Source organism: Sparus aurata, chromosome 4 (assembly GCF_900880675.1).
Source record: "Sparus aurata chromosome 4, fSpaAur1.1, whole genome shotgun sequence".
Lineage (NCBI taxonomy): Eukaryota > Metazoa > Chordata > Actinopteri > Spariformes > Sparidae > Sparus > Sparus aurata.
The window spans coordinates 30,014,198-30,030,267 of NC_044190.1; the positions used below are offsets into that span (position 1 = coordinate 30,014,198).

The window sequence follows — 16,070 nt, forward strand, 5'->3', positions numbered from 1 at the left end:
CTGTTCCTTACTGCTTGGTCCCTGACAGCATCCAATCCAATTCTTTAAATCCAATTAGAAAACCTAATATTTATACACTAGGTAGCCACTCGTCCATTCACAATTGTACACACTGCAATATTTGAGTAGCGTAGAAGCTGCTTTGGTCTAATTTAACTAAACAACTACAGAGTTTAAACATTTCTTGCACATGTTCTTCTCAACGTCCTGCACCAGCATCAACCGTTAAATAAGACAGCAAACAGAGGAATTATTGAAATCTTTTATATTTTCAAGTCATACATTGTACAAAAATCTTTGTTACATTGAACTTGAAGGTCCATTAGATCAGCTCTACAGACGTTATTATGACAGCGTGTCTTTCCAGACTCACATTAGTGTAGAAACTATGAGTACAAACATACAGTTTAGAAAAATACAGTTTTCACGATCGTCGTCATTAAAAAGCATTAACATATCTTGCACGTTAGCAGAAAACAAGAAAGAGTTAGTTTCACTTCAGCTCAGCTTAATAAGGTGTTTGTGTGACAGCCTCATACAACTTGAACAGCAAAGAGAGAAGGCAAAGGAAGACCAACCAGCCACTAGACAGCGTCAGGCCCCTACTGTTTCTATTCAGTGTTAGTACTGAACCGTGCAGACTGCTGCAGTAACAGTCAAAACATCTATGTCATCTAAATCAGACTTATTTCTACCTTTCTTTGTCACAACATTCACTAGGTTGTTGTCAGTCTAATCTAGCCACCAGATATAAACTGCTCATGTACGTGGGTGATAGTCTAAGGGTTAAGTTCTCTTGCTCGGATCGTTAAAGAAGAGAAGTCTGTGTGTTAAACCGTGTAGATGTCATTAATGCCACATAACCACAAAATCGAAGCCTTTCAGATTGGATGGACTGGTCAGCTGCTGAAGCTAGAGCACGTTGGTACGTTCAAAGGCTGTTTAATCAAAGTGCATTTTCAACGGCAGGCGTACACACTTGGAAGAAAACCCTTGTTGTGTGGTGTGTGTGTGCGTGCGTGTGCGTGCATGCGCGTGCGCGTGTGTATGTGTGTATGTGTGAAAGCTGGACATTGTTATTAACACTGAAACTTTCATGACCTGTAATGTGCAAATGCTCCAATCAAATGGCGACAATGTAAACAATTTTTCTCACACTCTTAGCAGGTCATACACATCCACAGTAAACTGATTAAACCAGAGATTCAATGCAGATCAGATACATTTGTCTGATTGTCACTTAGCACCACTCAGATACACAGTTCACTGTGACTTATAGCAGCTCTGGGTCGGTCAGCAACAGAAACATCTGCTGGAATTGCAAACAAAATGTATCAGAAGCCGATGTGATGCTTACAAGTGATTAAAATGCGCTGCACCAGAACCATGTGAACATTTTCTGCTGCCAGCCACGGAAACAGATAAAACAGTCAAGCCTAGAACATTCTTTACCTAATCCACTGAGCCACATCAGGTATATTACTATAAAAACCCATTGGATGAACACGGCAACGTGTGGATCAAGGCCAGCAGCACATCAGGAGTGTGCAGAACTCATTTATCATATGAACCAACAGCGCTGGACTTATAAAACATCTCATTTTACTCACAAAAGTTTTACTGATACATACAGTTATAAGTATTAATAACTTGTTCAGTTAGTTGTCAACCTCTCCGTGTGTTGTGCTTATTCTTGGTTTGGCAAAGTAAAGAATTTAAGGCACAGCCATATTTTCTACATCCAAAGTCAGAGAGACACACTTTGAACTGCATCTGCCGTCTTCCTCGTCTCTTAAACTGAGAAGATTTGGGGGCGAAAACCAAACTGATGTGAAACCACGGATCACTGGCCTCCAGTTTAAAGGCAAGATAGAGACATAAAGAACTCTTTAGTTCATCAATATCATGTTTGAAAGGTAGAAAAGTAAGTTGCATTTTCTGATAAAAAGAAAATAATCAAAGCGTACCTGTAAACAGCAAGAGAAACTAATTAAAATAAATGTAGAAATATGAACAGTAACCTACATTACATGTACATAAAGTTTTGAGGAAAACACAACCAAAAGTAAATCAAACAAATGTATGCGTTACATTACTGCTTTTTCTTTTTACTATTACAGTGGTTTGTGGTGATGATTGTAATCTTTAGATTACGTGAAACCACATACAAAAAAAATAACTTGCCCTAAAAGTTCACCTTCATCTGACACCTTCTGACCATCTTTACATTCTGCAGTCATTTGACACAACGTCTGACTCTGCCATCATCTTTGTAGTCCAGACATCCTCCTCTGACATCATCACATCCCTCCAGAAACATACAATACATCGCTTATCATGTCATTTGGAAACATGGCACACACAATGTAACTTAGCAGTCCGTGGTTTTGATATCAACCAGGGACCATTGTTGCATTTCATACCACTTTTTCTCAATAAAGAAAGAAAAATGCCAAGAAACCAAAACAACCTAGTTCATAAGATATAAAGCTGTGTATCAAAAATGTATCCTAAATTGTTAAAGTGTAATATATCAGTGTAATGCAAACAGACAGGCATCTTGGGCATTCATCTGACTTTCAGACTGTCACCAAATACTATAATCTTATGGAGACAGTATGTTGGAAACTTCTGTTATCCATTGCAGAGAGCAAATTGTCATCTATGAAAAACTTTGCTTTATTCCAAGATCTGGGTGAGATTTAGTTGACGAACACCCAGCTGCGGCAAGTTTCAACAAGATCAACTTGTGTTCTGTGTTCTTCTTCTCTGTTTCAGAGCGGCGTGAAGTGAGAGAAAAGTGTCCCGTTGTGGAAAATCCATGAAAACATTCTTGAGTACATCTCTGTAGAAGTGGAAAGATGGGCCTGCCTCAGAAAGATCTTAAAAAGGTGTTGGCCAACCTTCCTTTCTACTTGAGGTGTTCGATGACTGAGATGTCCCCTCTCTCTGGGTCCAAACCGTTCATGAACAAACCGCCGTTTCTAGCCAGAGGTGTTGACAGGCCCTGCATCCCGGCCTCCCTCTCGATCTTCTCCCGTTCGTCGCTGAAAGTGGTCCTCTTGGGCAGAGTGAGTTCAGGGTTAGGGCTGAATCCCAGATCTGTGGACAGTTTGCGTTTAATGGAGGCGGCACGCTGGAATTTATCGTAGATCTCGACGCTGACACGTCGACGAGTCTCTTTGAACTCTGCTGAGACGTTGGCCGTCCACTCTGCAGCGTGAGCTCGGATCTCTCCTACCTGCGAGGAGAGAGTCAGAGTGAGGTGAGTAGATGGTACGGATGAATGCACATGACGGCAGGTATATAATGTCTGTTACTGATGTCAGTGTCAGGTAAACAGTTAAAATGAAATGACGCATGATAGAGAGAAATACAGAAGAGGATAAATAGAGTAGAAGAGTACATGTGGACCTTTAAAGGGGCTTTGTGGTGGTTTTGTGTGAGGCAGGCTATTAACAACAGTGGTCTGCACTAGTGTACTGTCCTTTCCAGACACCCTATGGGCAGCTAATAGATTAGTCAGTTCAGTACAACATGAAAATGAACATCCACTTGAAGCTCAATTGAAACTTTCCATCACAAACTCTAATACTCAAGATATTCAAGGACTCTGATATCCAACAGTTTCCATATCACATAATCCCTTCTATGATGTTCAAGTTGGACCGTTCTTATTTTCCTTTTTCTCCACAACATGAACAAAGAGAAAGAAATCCACATTATGTTCCTTTAATGGTCTAGAGAACCGTAAGAACTTCATGTAGAGACGGTGAGTACTCATCGCATACTTGTGTGTCGTGTTTAGCCTTTAAGAGAGAGACAGAGTGACATGGAGAGGGACGGCGTCACTGAACAGGAAGTTAACTCAATTACATTAAAGAAATGTATTTTCAACTACATAGGACTGCACAGAGTCCGATTAATCAGCTGTGGAAATGTGACTCACACACACAGCTGAGTGCACTTTTAGATATCAAAATGGTGATCTACATCTATATTTCTGCTGGAACGGAGCATAATGTTACAGCAAAATTAGTCATTAAGCTGCAGACACTGACTCATTTATTATCTGACTTCCAGATCTAAAATATTTTATTATAAAAGGGTAAAAAAGAGAGTTATATTCTCCAAGAACTGACGGAATTTATAATCACATTTGTGAGATGTCCATTGAATTATATGAATAGTTTTACTCTGCTACATCTCAGAGAATTTTACTCAATATAACTACTGTGACACAAGAAAAACACTGCTTAATAATTTGCTGGGACAGTGAAACATTTTCTAGAATGAGTAACTGCCGAATTAAGGCGCCATGTTAAGAACAGACAGTTCTTCATTGTACACAACGTTATAAAACTTAATAGCAGCACAGGCCAGTTACTACAAATGAAAACAAACAAGTTTCTGATTGTTGCTTCTGTTTTCAGTCAGAGCAGACAAGTTAAACTGAAAACACAAAATAACAAAACCTTTTTATAATCAAGATATTTCTCTGTCTTACTGGGACACCAACGTGTTTCAGTTTGCTTCCTTCAAAGCCTTAAAGTTAGTCTGTTCTCAGTCAAAAACAACACAATACGCTCTCCACACAGCGCCTCATGATAGTAGCACATACACACACAAGATGATATCACAGCAGGACTTCAGCATGAGAACCCACAGGGGAGCATTCACACACACATATTCATGTTTAGATCCCTTCTGGGGACATTACGTAGACGTAACCTAAGCATAACAGCATGCTAGTATGCTGCATGTCTCATCTATAAAATGATTCATGGCATGGCTCCTCCCCCGCTCAGTTCTATTGTTAGGCAACGAGTAAATACAAATCAGATTACACGAGGAGTCACTCAAGAAAACTACATGATTCCCCATTAGAAAATCTGCTTTCGGCCAGTCAGCCTTTTCAATCAGAGCAGCTCATGAAACGCTGTACAAGTTCACATCAGGTCCAGTTACAAACATGGATTACAAGCTATCAAATACAGATGAGAACTTCTGAGATATTTACAGTAACATTCATTAATACGCACTGTCACTGAGAAATACTTTAACCCCATCCCTAAACTAAACCCCTAAAATGTAATGATTTATGTTGTGGGGACTTGTGTAAGGCTTTAGGAAGGCGAGTCCCCACAATGTCTGTAAAACATGGATACAAGTCTTTCTCCCAAAATCTCTTATAATAGAATATGCGGCAACACTTTAAAATAGCCATTATTAACAAATGATGAATTCATCAAACTTAGCTAATCTTTATTTCACTGGAGGATGCTTTTAAACCATTTTTAAGTAATTTTAAAGGTCCATAAATATTAGATTTAACTTTCTAAATATCTAAATAATGTTTATAGATGAACTACAGTATTTACTAACAATTACAAATGATCTTAAACATCAGTTGCAACTTTGCTACAATGCTTAGTAAATTGAATATTCAACATTTTATTGTCAGTATAATAACTAAATTCACTCTTTATTAATGATTGTCATGATAATAGAAATGATTGATGATTATGAACTGGCTCAGTGGCGTGACCGACTCTTTATTCAGAATCACCTACTGTATCACCAAAACTCACTCACACCACTGAAATCCAATTACAGCAACCGAACCTCCAGGCTTTTCAATTAAAGGCCCCTGAGAAAATTCCCAGACGTTATTTTTTTATTTACATAACCTGTGTTATATTTAGAGCGCAGACAGCTCCAGACACATTTAAGGACCTCATCACATATTCTACAGATCACCTCTTTCGTTTTCCCTCTGGAAATGCTCACAGTAACAGGCTCTGACTGTGGTTATGTATTTGGATGGCAGACAGACGATGAGATTAGCAAACAGTCTTATCACTGAAATGAAGTTAAGCAGAGGGCAAAAGTTGAGGCGGGAACGTGTCGCTGTTACCGACTAGCTTGGATAACCTGCGCGTCACTGTGCTCAAAAAGGGACGGAAGGAAAGAGACAAAGAGACGGAGAAGTTGGAGTATAGATCAACAGATGAACTGTGTGTGGAGGGAAAAATAAATAAAAAGTGACAGACAGGAGGTGCAGAAGACATAAATGGAGGAGTAAATGAAACCAGCAGTCTCATACCTCTTCTTTTGTCCTCTTTGAGATGACTCTGAGCCAGTCTCCTATCATGCTGAGGATGGCAGCAAAGTAGGCTAGTCCCACGAGAATCCAGAACCATACAACTGGTTTATAGTAATCTAAGTACTCTATTTCTGAACCACCTGGACACAGAGACAGAGGCAGACAGAGACAAAGACTGTGATACATCCAGGAGAAACAGTCTACCTGATGAATATACAGGCATGATGCAGAGAGACAAACAGGATTCAATAGAGTTGTGTTGTCATTCAGTCACTGGCTTTGTGTTCGTACCTGCCACAAAGTCTCCAAATCCTATGGTGGTCAGAGTGATGACCACGAAGTAAAGGGACTCCAGCGCAGACCAACCCTCGATGTGTTTAAAGATGGCCGCCGGGAGCGCCACAAACAGCAGGCAGCCGAACAACACAAACAGCAGAGTGGAGATGACACGGATCTTAGTCTGACTGATGTCCCAGTGCTGCAGGGGAGACAGAGAGAGAAGCAAAGACAATTAATAATATGAACAGTGAATTTCAATTCAGTTTTGTATGCATGTAAAAGATCTTGAAAATGAATAAGCTCAAAGTCCACACCGACCGGAGCTCCCCACTGCTCCTGAAACAACTCGTCAGTATTAAGCATTTAATTCTGTGACTTTGTGACATCACACTACATCACCATGTCACACATTTGCATTGTTTATGCCTTGCAGCTTCTTAGTTACCTAAGAATTGATTTAGCACAGCTGCTCTGTTGTTGTCAAGGGGGCTGGCTCAGGCATGTGTGAGCTGTCCAATCAGATCAGACTGCGTATAAAAAATGTTTCATCTCTTCAGTGGCCCCTGTGATGGTGCCCCGGAATAGTGTCAAGGGGAACTTGTTTGGCAAGTTCCGAGGCGAGCCCTGGTATTGAAGTGGCAAAATCCTGGCAAAAGAAACAGCTGCTAGTTTGTTTGTGTTTGTACTGTCAGTGAACAGGTTAGTGTTTGAGTAACTTGCTGTTTTCAGTGTGTGGGTTGCTAGCATGGATGTTGATGGTGTTTCCTGTAGCGACGGGGACAGCTAGATAGACAGAATGGGAGAGAATGCTGCCTGAAATAGTCGGCCAATAGCAGGCTTATACCCACAGTCTGTTTTAAGGTAGACTGACATTAGTGATAGTGATATAGTGTTTAGCAGATATAACGTTAAACATGTTCTCCATCCTTGTTAAGCCTGTGAACACGCTAACATTTGCTATGAACATGAAGTAAAGCAGAGAATGATGGGAATATGAGTTTTGCAGGTATTTACTCATAAATGATAGTATTGATGATGGTTTTAGATGACAAATCGGAGGATGAACAAAGTTATCACAATTAAGCCTAAACTGGACAAATTTTATACAATCCATCTAGTTGTTGTTATTGAGACATTTCACTCAAAACCAAATGTCACACTCAAGTTGGTGCTGCGTATCACCAGAGCAAGTACAATTTGTCCCTGAGGAAACATGACTGTCGGAAAAAAACTTCTTGGCAATATATATTTAAATGTTGTTGAGATAATTCAGTCTGCAATGAAGTGACGGACCGACTGAGAATAACTGATACAGCGTGACGCTGTTTAAGCAGTAATAACATTGTTCCATGAATGGGTCCCCTGGGTGCAGTAGAAAAGGAAAGACACTGGCAGTATTCACTGAGGATAATGCTGCTGTCTCACACAATCTGGGCACAGAGCAATAAGGCAAACACACACTAACACAATGTCCTTTGTCCTCAGCCTGAATCATAATATTCATTACTGAGTCCCTCGGGTGCCCTGACAGCAGCAGGGGGAGCAAATAATTCTACACTCAGACTTCTGCTCATTTCATTTGAGACTTGAAGGTAAATTATTCACAACAGCAACTCCGACTTTAAAAACTTAAAAAAACAAAACTTTTAGGGCTAATGATTGGCACAGCCTTCAGAGAATCTGATCCTTTACTATTTTACATCTGGGATTAATTCACACTGTCACTGTTACGACTCATGCAGCAGAAACAGTAAATGTAGGAAACTATGGCACTGCCAGGTCTTTGTAATAAAAGCTTCAAAAAAGGACACATGTCTGAGGTACAGAGTCCACCTGACCCCCTTATGGTATTATACTGCATTTTTCTAACAGTGTGACACATCAGAGCCCAGCATGCTTGTTAAATCAGCTGTTGGACTCGGTAAATATGATCTAAAAGAGCTGGTGTGGGTGAGAAAACTGTGGAGAGTGCTTCAATGTAAATTATGCAGGATAGCCTATAAATAGAATCGACCCCCGCAGACAATAAACTTTTACAAACTCACATTGTGAAAGTACAGTATGTGTGTTCATCCACTCTACAGGACGTGTTTGTGTGTGTTACTCCGGACTTACCACAAACATTCTCTCCACTCGGGCGATGCCCTTGCCGAATATGGTGCCGAGCTGATCCCCTACACCTGCCAAGAGGAAGCCGAACAGAGGTATCCCGAGCAGCGCATAGACGATGCAGAAGATCCTTCCACCTTCTGTGTGGGGGGACGTGTTCCCAAAACCTGCAGAGAGGTCAGGAGGTAAAAGAGACTTAGAAAGGTATCAACTTTTCATGCTAAGCCCAGCCCAGACGATACGTTCACATCTGTTTGTGTCATAGACTTGTATATGTCCTTCATGTGTGCATTACATATTTTTCATATCAGGAGGTGATGGTGGATCTAAAGGTGAGATGGCCGCCAAGCCAGCAGTGTGAAACCACTGGATATTGTCAAGAAGATCTCGGGGTGATTTCCAGCCCTATTTGTGGCAACCAAAACAGGTATTCTATTCTAAACGATGAGCTTTTCCTAACCCTAACCAACTGGTGCTTATGCCTAAACCTCACAAGAGCAAAAGTTTTAACAAAAGTTTTAACATTTCCATGATTTGCAGGAACAGTTACTGTGGTGACTGTGTTGGCTAAACCATATTGAAAGCAACAGGTGAGATGAATCACTTCTTGTGTACCTGTGATTGTAAGTGTGTTAGATGAGTTTTACATTGTACCATCTGATTGAACCTCTGAAGTAACAGCTTCAACAGCAATGCTCCTGCTAATGGATGTAATTGAGTGACTGTCTCTAAAACACACACACACAAACGCATGCACGCACGCATGCAAACATGCACACACACACACACACACACACACACACAATGATTTAAGCCCATGGACACAGCCCAGAAAAGTAGTTTGATATAGAATCAGTGACCTCTCTGCTTGTCACAGCAGGAAGTCATGTTGCATAACCGACTGTAACAGTTTCTTTAAGAGGAGTAAATGGACACATCAAACATTCATTTACTTGAAATTTACCAGATACACCTGCCAGGGCTCAACCAACACAAAAAGCCAGTCACCATATAAACTACTACATGTTGAAGTTCTTTAAAAGGGCTCTAGGTAACTAATGCTGTCAATGTACACGTATTTATCTCTTTTTATTTGTTGACTGTAATATGATGCAAAAAATTTGACCTTCCCCGTCTCTCTTGGTTGTCTATACAAGCCTGTGGATGATCTGCTTTAGGTCGTTCACAGCTGGTGGACTGTGGAATTCTTTGTGAACGACCCGGGTTGAATTTTCCCACGATAGTCCAAAGGATGAGAGCAACAGTAGCCAACATTTCTCCTCCCTTCCTTCTTTCTTTCTGAGCACTGTAGACTTTGTCTTTCTTCTAGCACAACACAGAGGTTCCGCACAGTTCCTTTAATCAGTCTGAACCACTGATGGTCTGAATACACCCAGAGACGCTGAGTGTGCATGCGTCCTACCGATTGTTGTGATGACAGTCCCAGCGAAGAAAAAGGCAGAGCTCAGGTCCCACAGGCTGCTGTGGTTGGTCAGTGTCCCTGCAGGGTTCACTCCTGAACGGATCGCAGACGCGACTTGCTGGAGGGGAAAGACGGAGAGAGATTTGTGTGAAAAATTATGTTTCACATCAAAAGTTATCAAAGCATGAATATGTGGCACTTAAAAAACACATATTTGGTTGCTGCCTCTCTCCGCTGTAAATAATATTATTATCAAAAATTTAAGAAGGTGCTTTTGAGACATGTATTTCCTGAAGTGGTGCAGACAGAAAAAGTGTGTTTGTGTACTTTCCTCTCTTATGAATTAAAGATGGAAATATATCAAACTTAGATGACTGTGGATGAGGGAGGAATCTGGAGCTGTCAAGGAGAATACATTAAGGTGAACGTAAGAGCCCCAGCAGGGTTCAATAGTTTAGAATCAGGAACAGAAGGTAACATTTACTCCTTCTTCTCCAGTCAGGCTGCAGCCAGGAGCTATCCGTGGTGCTGAAACCACTGTTGTTGCTGAGTTAAAACTGTGTGCAACACATTCATAACTTAAACCAGTCTCACCTTAACAAGCTCCTCAAGCTGGCTCTGGTTTACACAGGAGTGTCTGGACAGGAACTCCAGCTTCTGGGTCAGGATGGCCAAACGCTGGGCGCTGTCAAGGAGCACGAGAGAGGAAGTTAATGAGGATGAGAAATGACAGCTTCTTAACTTCTAAACACTTATTTGAAAAGGACTGCAAGAGAGATAACAGTTAGTGTTGTTGATGACTGTCCAGCACAGTCTCCTAAAAAAAGAAGTGCGGATATAGATTAAACTGTGTGAAATATACTCAGCTTGTGATGGCTCTCAATCATTCAGTGATTATCAGACTTTAAACTCTGTTCTCAAACTGAAGCCATTGTAAAAATTGAAATGGGACTAACAGGCGCAGTACTTCCACACTGCCGTTGTCTATTGGAGTTTAAGTTTTTTGTGTATTACAGTCAAAGTCGGATGTTGGAATTTACTAGTCTAAATTTCCTACTAAGACCTCCAAGCAGTCCAGGTGCACAACTTTAAAAGTTAGTGAAAAACTTGGCTGACCCGAACAAAATAATGTCTCTTTGGCACACAAATGAACCCTCAGCAGTGCAGCCTCCTTACATAATATAAAAGAGGAGGAAATGCAACATATGAGGTAACAGATTCATGTTATTTCTCTGCACTTTTAAGTCCAGTTCAAACTATACATTTGTAATAAGACAGAACTGTTTTAGAACGTTGCAGGGGAAAGTTGCACACTGTAAATTTTAAACGCTGACTTTACTTTCAAAAAGTCAGGAAACCTAGTACCTCAGAATTACCAAGTAATCTATTAAATTTAAGTTGTATGAAATCAAATGTTTGAACATCTTAAAATGATTCTTCTTTACTTGAGGTAATCAGTTTGCACAGTTTTTTAGGTAAACTCACTTTGTCACATTTTACAGTGCAGCAGTGTAAACTTGACCATCTCAGCATGTTGCCTCTTTCAACAACCAATCAGCACCTCTTAGGGAAATTAGCTGGAACACTGTAAAATCTTACGAAGGTGACTTTGGGATTCACCCAGTGAAGTTGAGTGATTTTAGCTTGTACAACTTCAATATAATAATATACTTCTTGTGGTAATTCTGAGGTTATCAGTTCCCTACTTTTATAAATTTACAGTATAGTTGCAAATTTTGGGGTGCCGTTTAGCTCAGTTGGTAGAGCGGGTGTCCCATGTACAGAGGCTTTGTCCTCGCTGCAGCGGACCTGGGTTCAACTCCCTGCCTGGAGCCCTTTGCTGTGTGTGACTCTCCCTCTCTCTCATCTTGTGTTCTGTCACCTCTTGAGCTGGTCTATCAATAAAGCCATAAAAGGGCAAAAAAATACTTCTTTATACTTGGAGACAAATCTAAATATTCCATGCAAATATTGTCTTCTACAAATACACCCTACCCCTCCCCATCTCAGACAACTGCTTCTTCATAAATACAGGCTAGGTTTGCCCTGACTTTGACTTTGAGTCAGAAAATGTCGAGTTTGAAATTGTCATCGAATGCAGCATCAGTCAAGTAAATCTGGATGTCTTTGGTGTAGATGGAGAGAGAAATCTCCTGCGGGATTCTGGTTTAAACCATGCAGACATTAAAATATGGGGGCCCGATTATAAAGCCCTGGGGGACTCCACATGTTATTGTGAACAGAGGGTGGATAAATGGGTGGAGGGCTCTCTGTTAGTAAGGCAGACAGACAGACAGACATAAAACATAACCTGCTCACCTCTCATGAGGCTGCTCCAGGGATCTGAAGACTGCTGCCCCCATCACCAGGTACAGAACCACCAGGAAAAAGATGGCTGACACTGTCTTCCATTTCATCACTGTGGCAACCACCTGCAACACCATCAGCTGATCAATCAACTCTCATACATACAGCAATCCTCCTGAACTAACATATATATAGCTTTGTTCTCCCCACTGTGGAATAATATCATGAAATATTAAGTAAAGAAACAACTTTTAAAATCTGGTCCTCCCTCACCTCACTCTCCTCCCGGGGAGTCAGTGTGATTGGCTTTGTGGAGAAGGAGAGGCGGGGCTTGGTGTTGTGAGTGGCGGATTTAGGGTCCAATAAGTCTGGAGCTGCCACTGTCAAGGGGGAAAAAAAAGAGAAAATGGCAATAAGACTTTTTCCCCCCACGCTTTTCTCTCCTCCCTCTCTCTGCTCTCTTGCTCCAGTCAAACACATTTAGCTGCTAATTTTAGAAGTCCTTATAAATAAATCACCAAAAGGGCCTTTAAACGGCCTTTAAATCCTGACACTGGTGAAAGCATGAATTAAGCACACGCATTCAGTCTTCAGGCACTTTCTCCAGTTCATGCTGCGGTGTGTTCGTGTGTGTGTGTGTGTGTGTGTGTGTGTGTGTGTGTACAATACAGCAAGTATTGACAATAAAAGGTTCCATGAAAGTTGTGTGCCTCTTTCATGTCAGGGGACAGATATCAAAAATATAGCAGATATGAGGAAAAGAGAAATAAAACTCTACTTGGATTAGAGAGTGCTCAGTTTTATATCTGTTGCTTAGTTTTGATTTTGTGTCAAGTAACAGACCGAGACGAGAGACATTTTATTGGAGACGGCGGCGGTATGTTACAAGTGTACTCACTTTGTCCAGTTAGCTCAAAGGGGCAATATGTAAGAGTTTAGGTTGAAAATATATATTAAAAATAAAAACATGATCTACTTTTGTCTTTACTCTTAGTGTCTCAGTAAACATCCCTGCTCAGCTTCAGCAGAGAGTTTGTGACAAAGTTAAAACTATGGGAAATTTAAAGCAACTGATCCTGAGCTTTACACATAGTTAAACATATTTCTACATTTAAATCAATCAATCAATTTAAAACATTACATCCAGTACAAAAGAACAGCTGAGGGTAACTACAGAAACTCCTGATGTTTAGCTGCTTTCGAGAAACTCTTATGCAGGTTGTCCGACAACTTTAAGTATTCTACTTCAATACATATTTAATGGATTGAAACAAACATGCAGTGAGTGCAGCTGTGCAGGAGGCAGTGCTGCTGGTGTCAAAGATAATCTCCCTCTCTCTTCTGCATCCAAGAAGTGGTGAGACAAGTGGAACAACTTGCGTACGCCTCAAGAAGATGCCTTTAATAGATTGCGTTAAAAAATAAAGCGTTTTTTTAAAAGTGCAGACAGCAGATGAGCTCTGAGACCTGTTCACCCAGCTGCACCACATGATGAAGAGGTTTGTTGTACTCACTCCTTGTTGTTGCCTATCCAATGCCCTCCGCTCTCCTCTTCTCCTCATCCGGCGCCCTCACTGCGTTTAGGGGAATCTTTCCTCCTCTGCGTGTCTCCTCCCGGCGCTGCTGAAGCGGGGGGATGAACAGGCGCTCCGTGTTTCTTCTGCTCCTCTCCTCTAACCCTGACCGCTGATCGGACACTGACAAAGCGCCTCGCTTGCTGGTTTTTATGCCTCCACTGCAAAGAGGTTTTTTTTTTTCTTTTTTTTTTTCCACAGAGCGTTTCTCTCTCCGTGTGCGTCCTCCTGCTCTATCGGCTCTCCAGCATCCACTGCGCTCCGGCTGCGCTCTCGCTTTTGAGCGCACCGGTGGAGAGACGGGATAACACCGAGAGGAAGGAGGAGGAGGAGGAGAGGGGTGGAGAGAGGAGGAGTGGGGGGAGGTGCAGGAGGTGGTTCCCAAACCGTGGTCCACTGAGCCATGGGAGGTGATTGATGAGTGAGTCCCCATCTAAAGACAGTTTCATACTGTTGTACTTTGTTTATGTTTGGCGGACCCTGCCATCTTTCTAGCTTCATCTAGTGTTCTGAGGACCTTATTTTCCTCTGAGTACAGTTATGTAAGAAAAAAAAAGTTCTGAGTTTGTTTTATTATCTCATTCATGTTGTAAATATCAAAACTCTGAGTTTGAATTTCTTCTCCAAAAACTACACAGTGCCCTTTTAAAGGATAAGTTCACCCAAAAATGATGAAAAATCATAACTTATCCTCATGCCAGTCGAAAGTTTGACAATGTTTTATAGACAACAATAACATTTTTGGAGCATCACAGTGTTGCAGCATACTCCTAAATAACTGTAGAACATGGAGAGTTGTTTTAAAACGTAACAAAACCCAACTGGATAAGATGCATAACATGGGTCTGTGGAGCTTGTCCAAGTCAGCAGAAGCCCCAAGATCCAAAATTGATCTGAAAATATTATTTACACCTTTTTTAAAGCTTAAATTACTGTAGAAAGTACAGTACTACGCTAAAAAGTTAGCACATGCCCTGTCCAAAGTGGGTGTATGAGCTCACCTGGGCATCAAGAATGTAACATCTCTTCAGAATCAATGTTGTACAGAAGCATTTTATGACTTTATTTTCCATTTTGCATGAGGATGAGTAGATACTGACTGAATCTTCTCAGTAAAAAGTGGCAAAAAGTGGTAAAAAATCAGCTCGTCATCAAGTTCTGCTGAAGTCTGATAATGACCCATGCATCGGAATCAGGTGTGTTGGAGCAGGGAAACAACCAGGATTGAAAATCACTCACCTTACAGTGAGTCTCTGTAATTGACCCTCGTTGCGCAAGGTGTCAAAAGCATCACAGGTGTTGTTGTTGTTGTTGTTGATGGAGGAGCAGGGCATGAAAGATAAAGGTATCATGATATTTGCACAAACTTTCTTGAGTTGTAGATCGATCCAGTGAACCACTGACATACAGCACAAAGCTAGTTTGAAACATGTCTAACACTGATGGCCACATACCGGCTGAAACACAAGGACTGAAATGTTTCTTTATATGGAACATACAACTAGAATGACTTCTATATTTTATTCATAATCTGTACCATTTTGTATGGACTTCAGGCCAGTAAAGCTACAATTTTACTGACAAACTGCAAATCAACGTGTGTTTATACTGTAGGACATACACAATGGAAACGCTCTCTAAATAGTTAACCGATATATGTACTGTAAATCCACTGAGGGAACACAAAGCTGGTTTATCAACATACTCATTCCCTGCAATCATACACATTTTATTTGCTCAAGTATATTGTCCTATATTACCATGGCTACAGTTTACAGAGGTCATATTGTGCTCTTGGGTTTATGCCTTTCGTTCATTGGGTTACTAGCAATGAAGCAATTAGCATTTTTTTTGCATGTAAAAAGGTCTGTAAAGGGAGTAACTCTCTCCCACAGAAAAAACTGCTCCTGCACTGCCTGAAATGCCTGGTTTGGAGTTCGGCCTTTACTTCTGTAACTTATGTGTGTCACTATGTAACAGGTTATATAGATACATATTTTCATGTTTCTATCATACAATATATACACTCTGGTCAGTCAGCAGACATACAGTTGCTGCTAGTGTAGAAGTGTTATTTTAGATCACACTACCTTGATTGGCAACATCCCGCTTGTTAAGTGATGCGCATGTGTAACCCTCACCAAAGATTGAAATGAAGCGAGATGTCTCAATTTATAGCTAAAACAGAGCATTAAAGTGTGAAAAGGGATGCTGCAGTAATGCACCATATGAAAAAATAATGTGTTTTTTGAAAATCAAAGTATGTAAACAC

The 16,070-nt window shown here is 40.9% G+C and overlaps 1 protein-coding gene across 1 annotated transcript; it reads right to left on the bottom strand.

Annotated features, from left to right (window-relative positions):
• Positions 1 to 325: 325 nt before the first annotated feature.
• kcnk2a (potassium channel, subfamily K, member 2a) lies at positions 326 to 14,072 on the bottom strand. The gene is made up of 9 exons (XM_030413709.1): positions 13,739 to 14,072; positions 12,498 to 12,604; positions 12,237 to 12,349; positions 10,512 to 10,602; positions 9,918 to 10,035; positions 8,501 to 8,661; positions 6,398 to 6,584; positions 6,107 to 6,246; positions 326 to 3,241 (listed from the first exon to the last, which is right to left on the bottom strand). Coding segments are annotated over exons 1-9 (1,248 nt in total). The 5' UTR covers positions 13,740 to 14,072; the 3' UTR covers positions 326 to 2,911.
• Between the last annotated feature and the right edge of the window lie 1,998 nt (positions 14,073 to 16,070).

Coding starts and splice junctions, on each gene's coding strand:
- kcnk2a (XM_030413709.1), bottom strand. Junction 12,350..12,497: donor CTCCCCGGGAGGAGAGTGAG/GTGAGGGAGGAC, acceptor ATGGTGTTGCAG/GTGGTTGCCACAGTGATGAA. Junction 8,662..9,917: donor GACTGTCATCACAACAATCG/GTAGGACGCATG, acceptor ACCTCTCTGCAG/GTTTTGGGAACACGTCCCCC.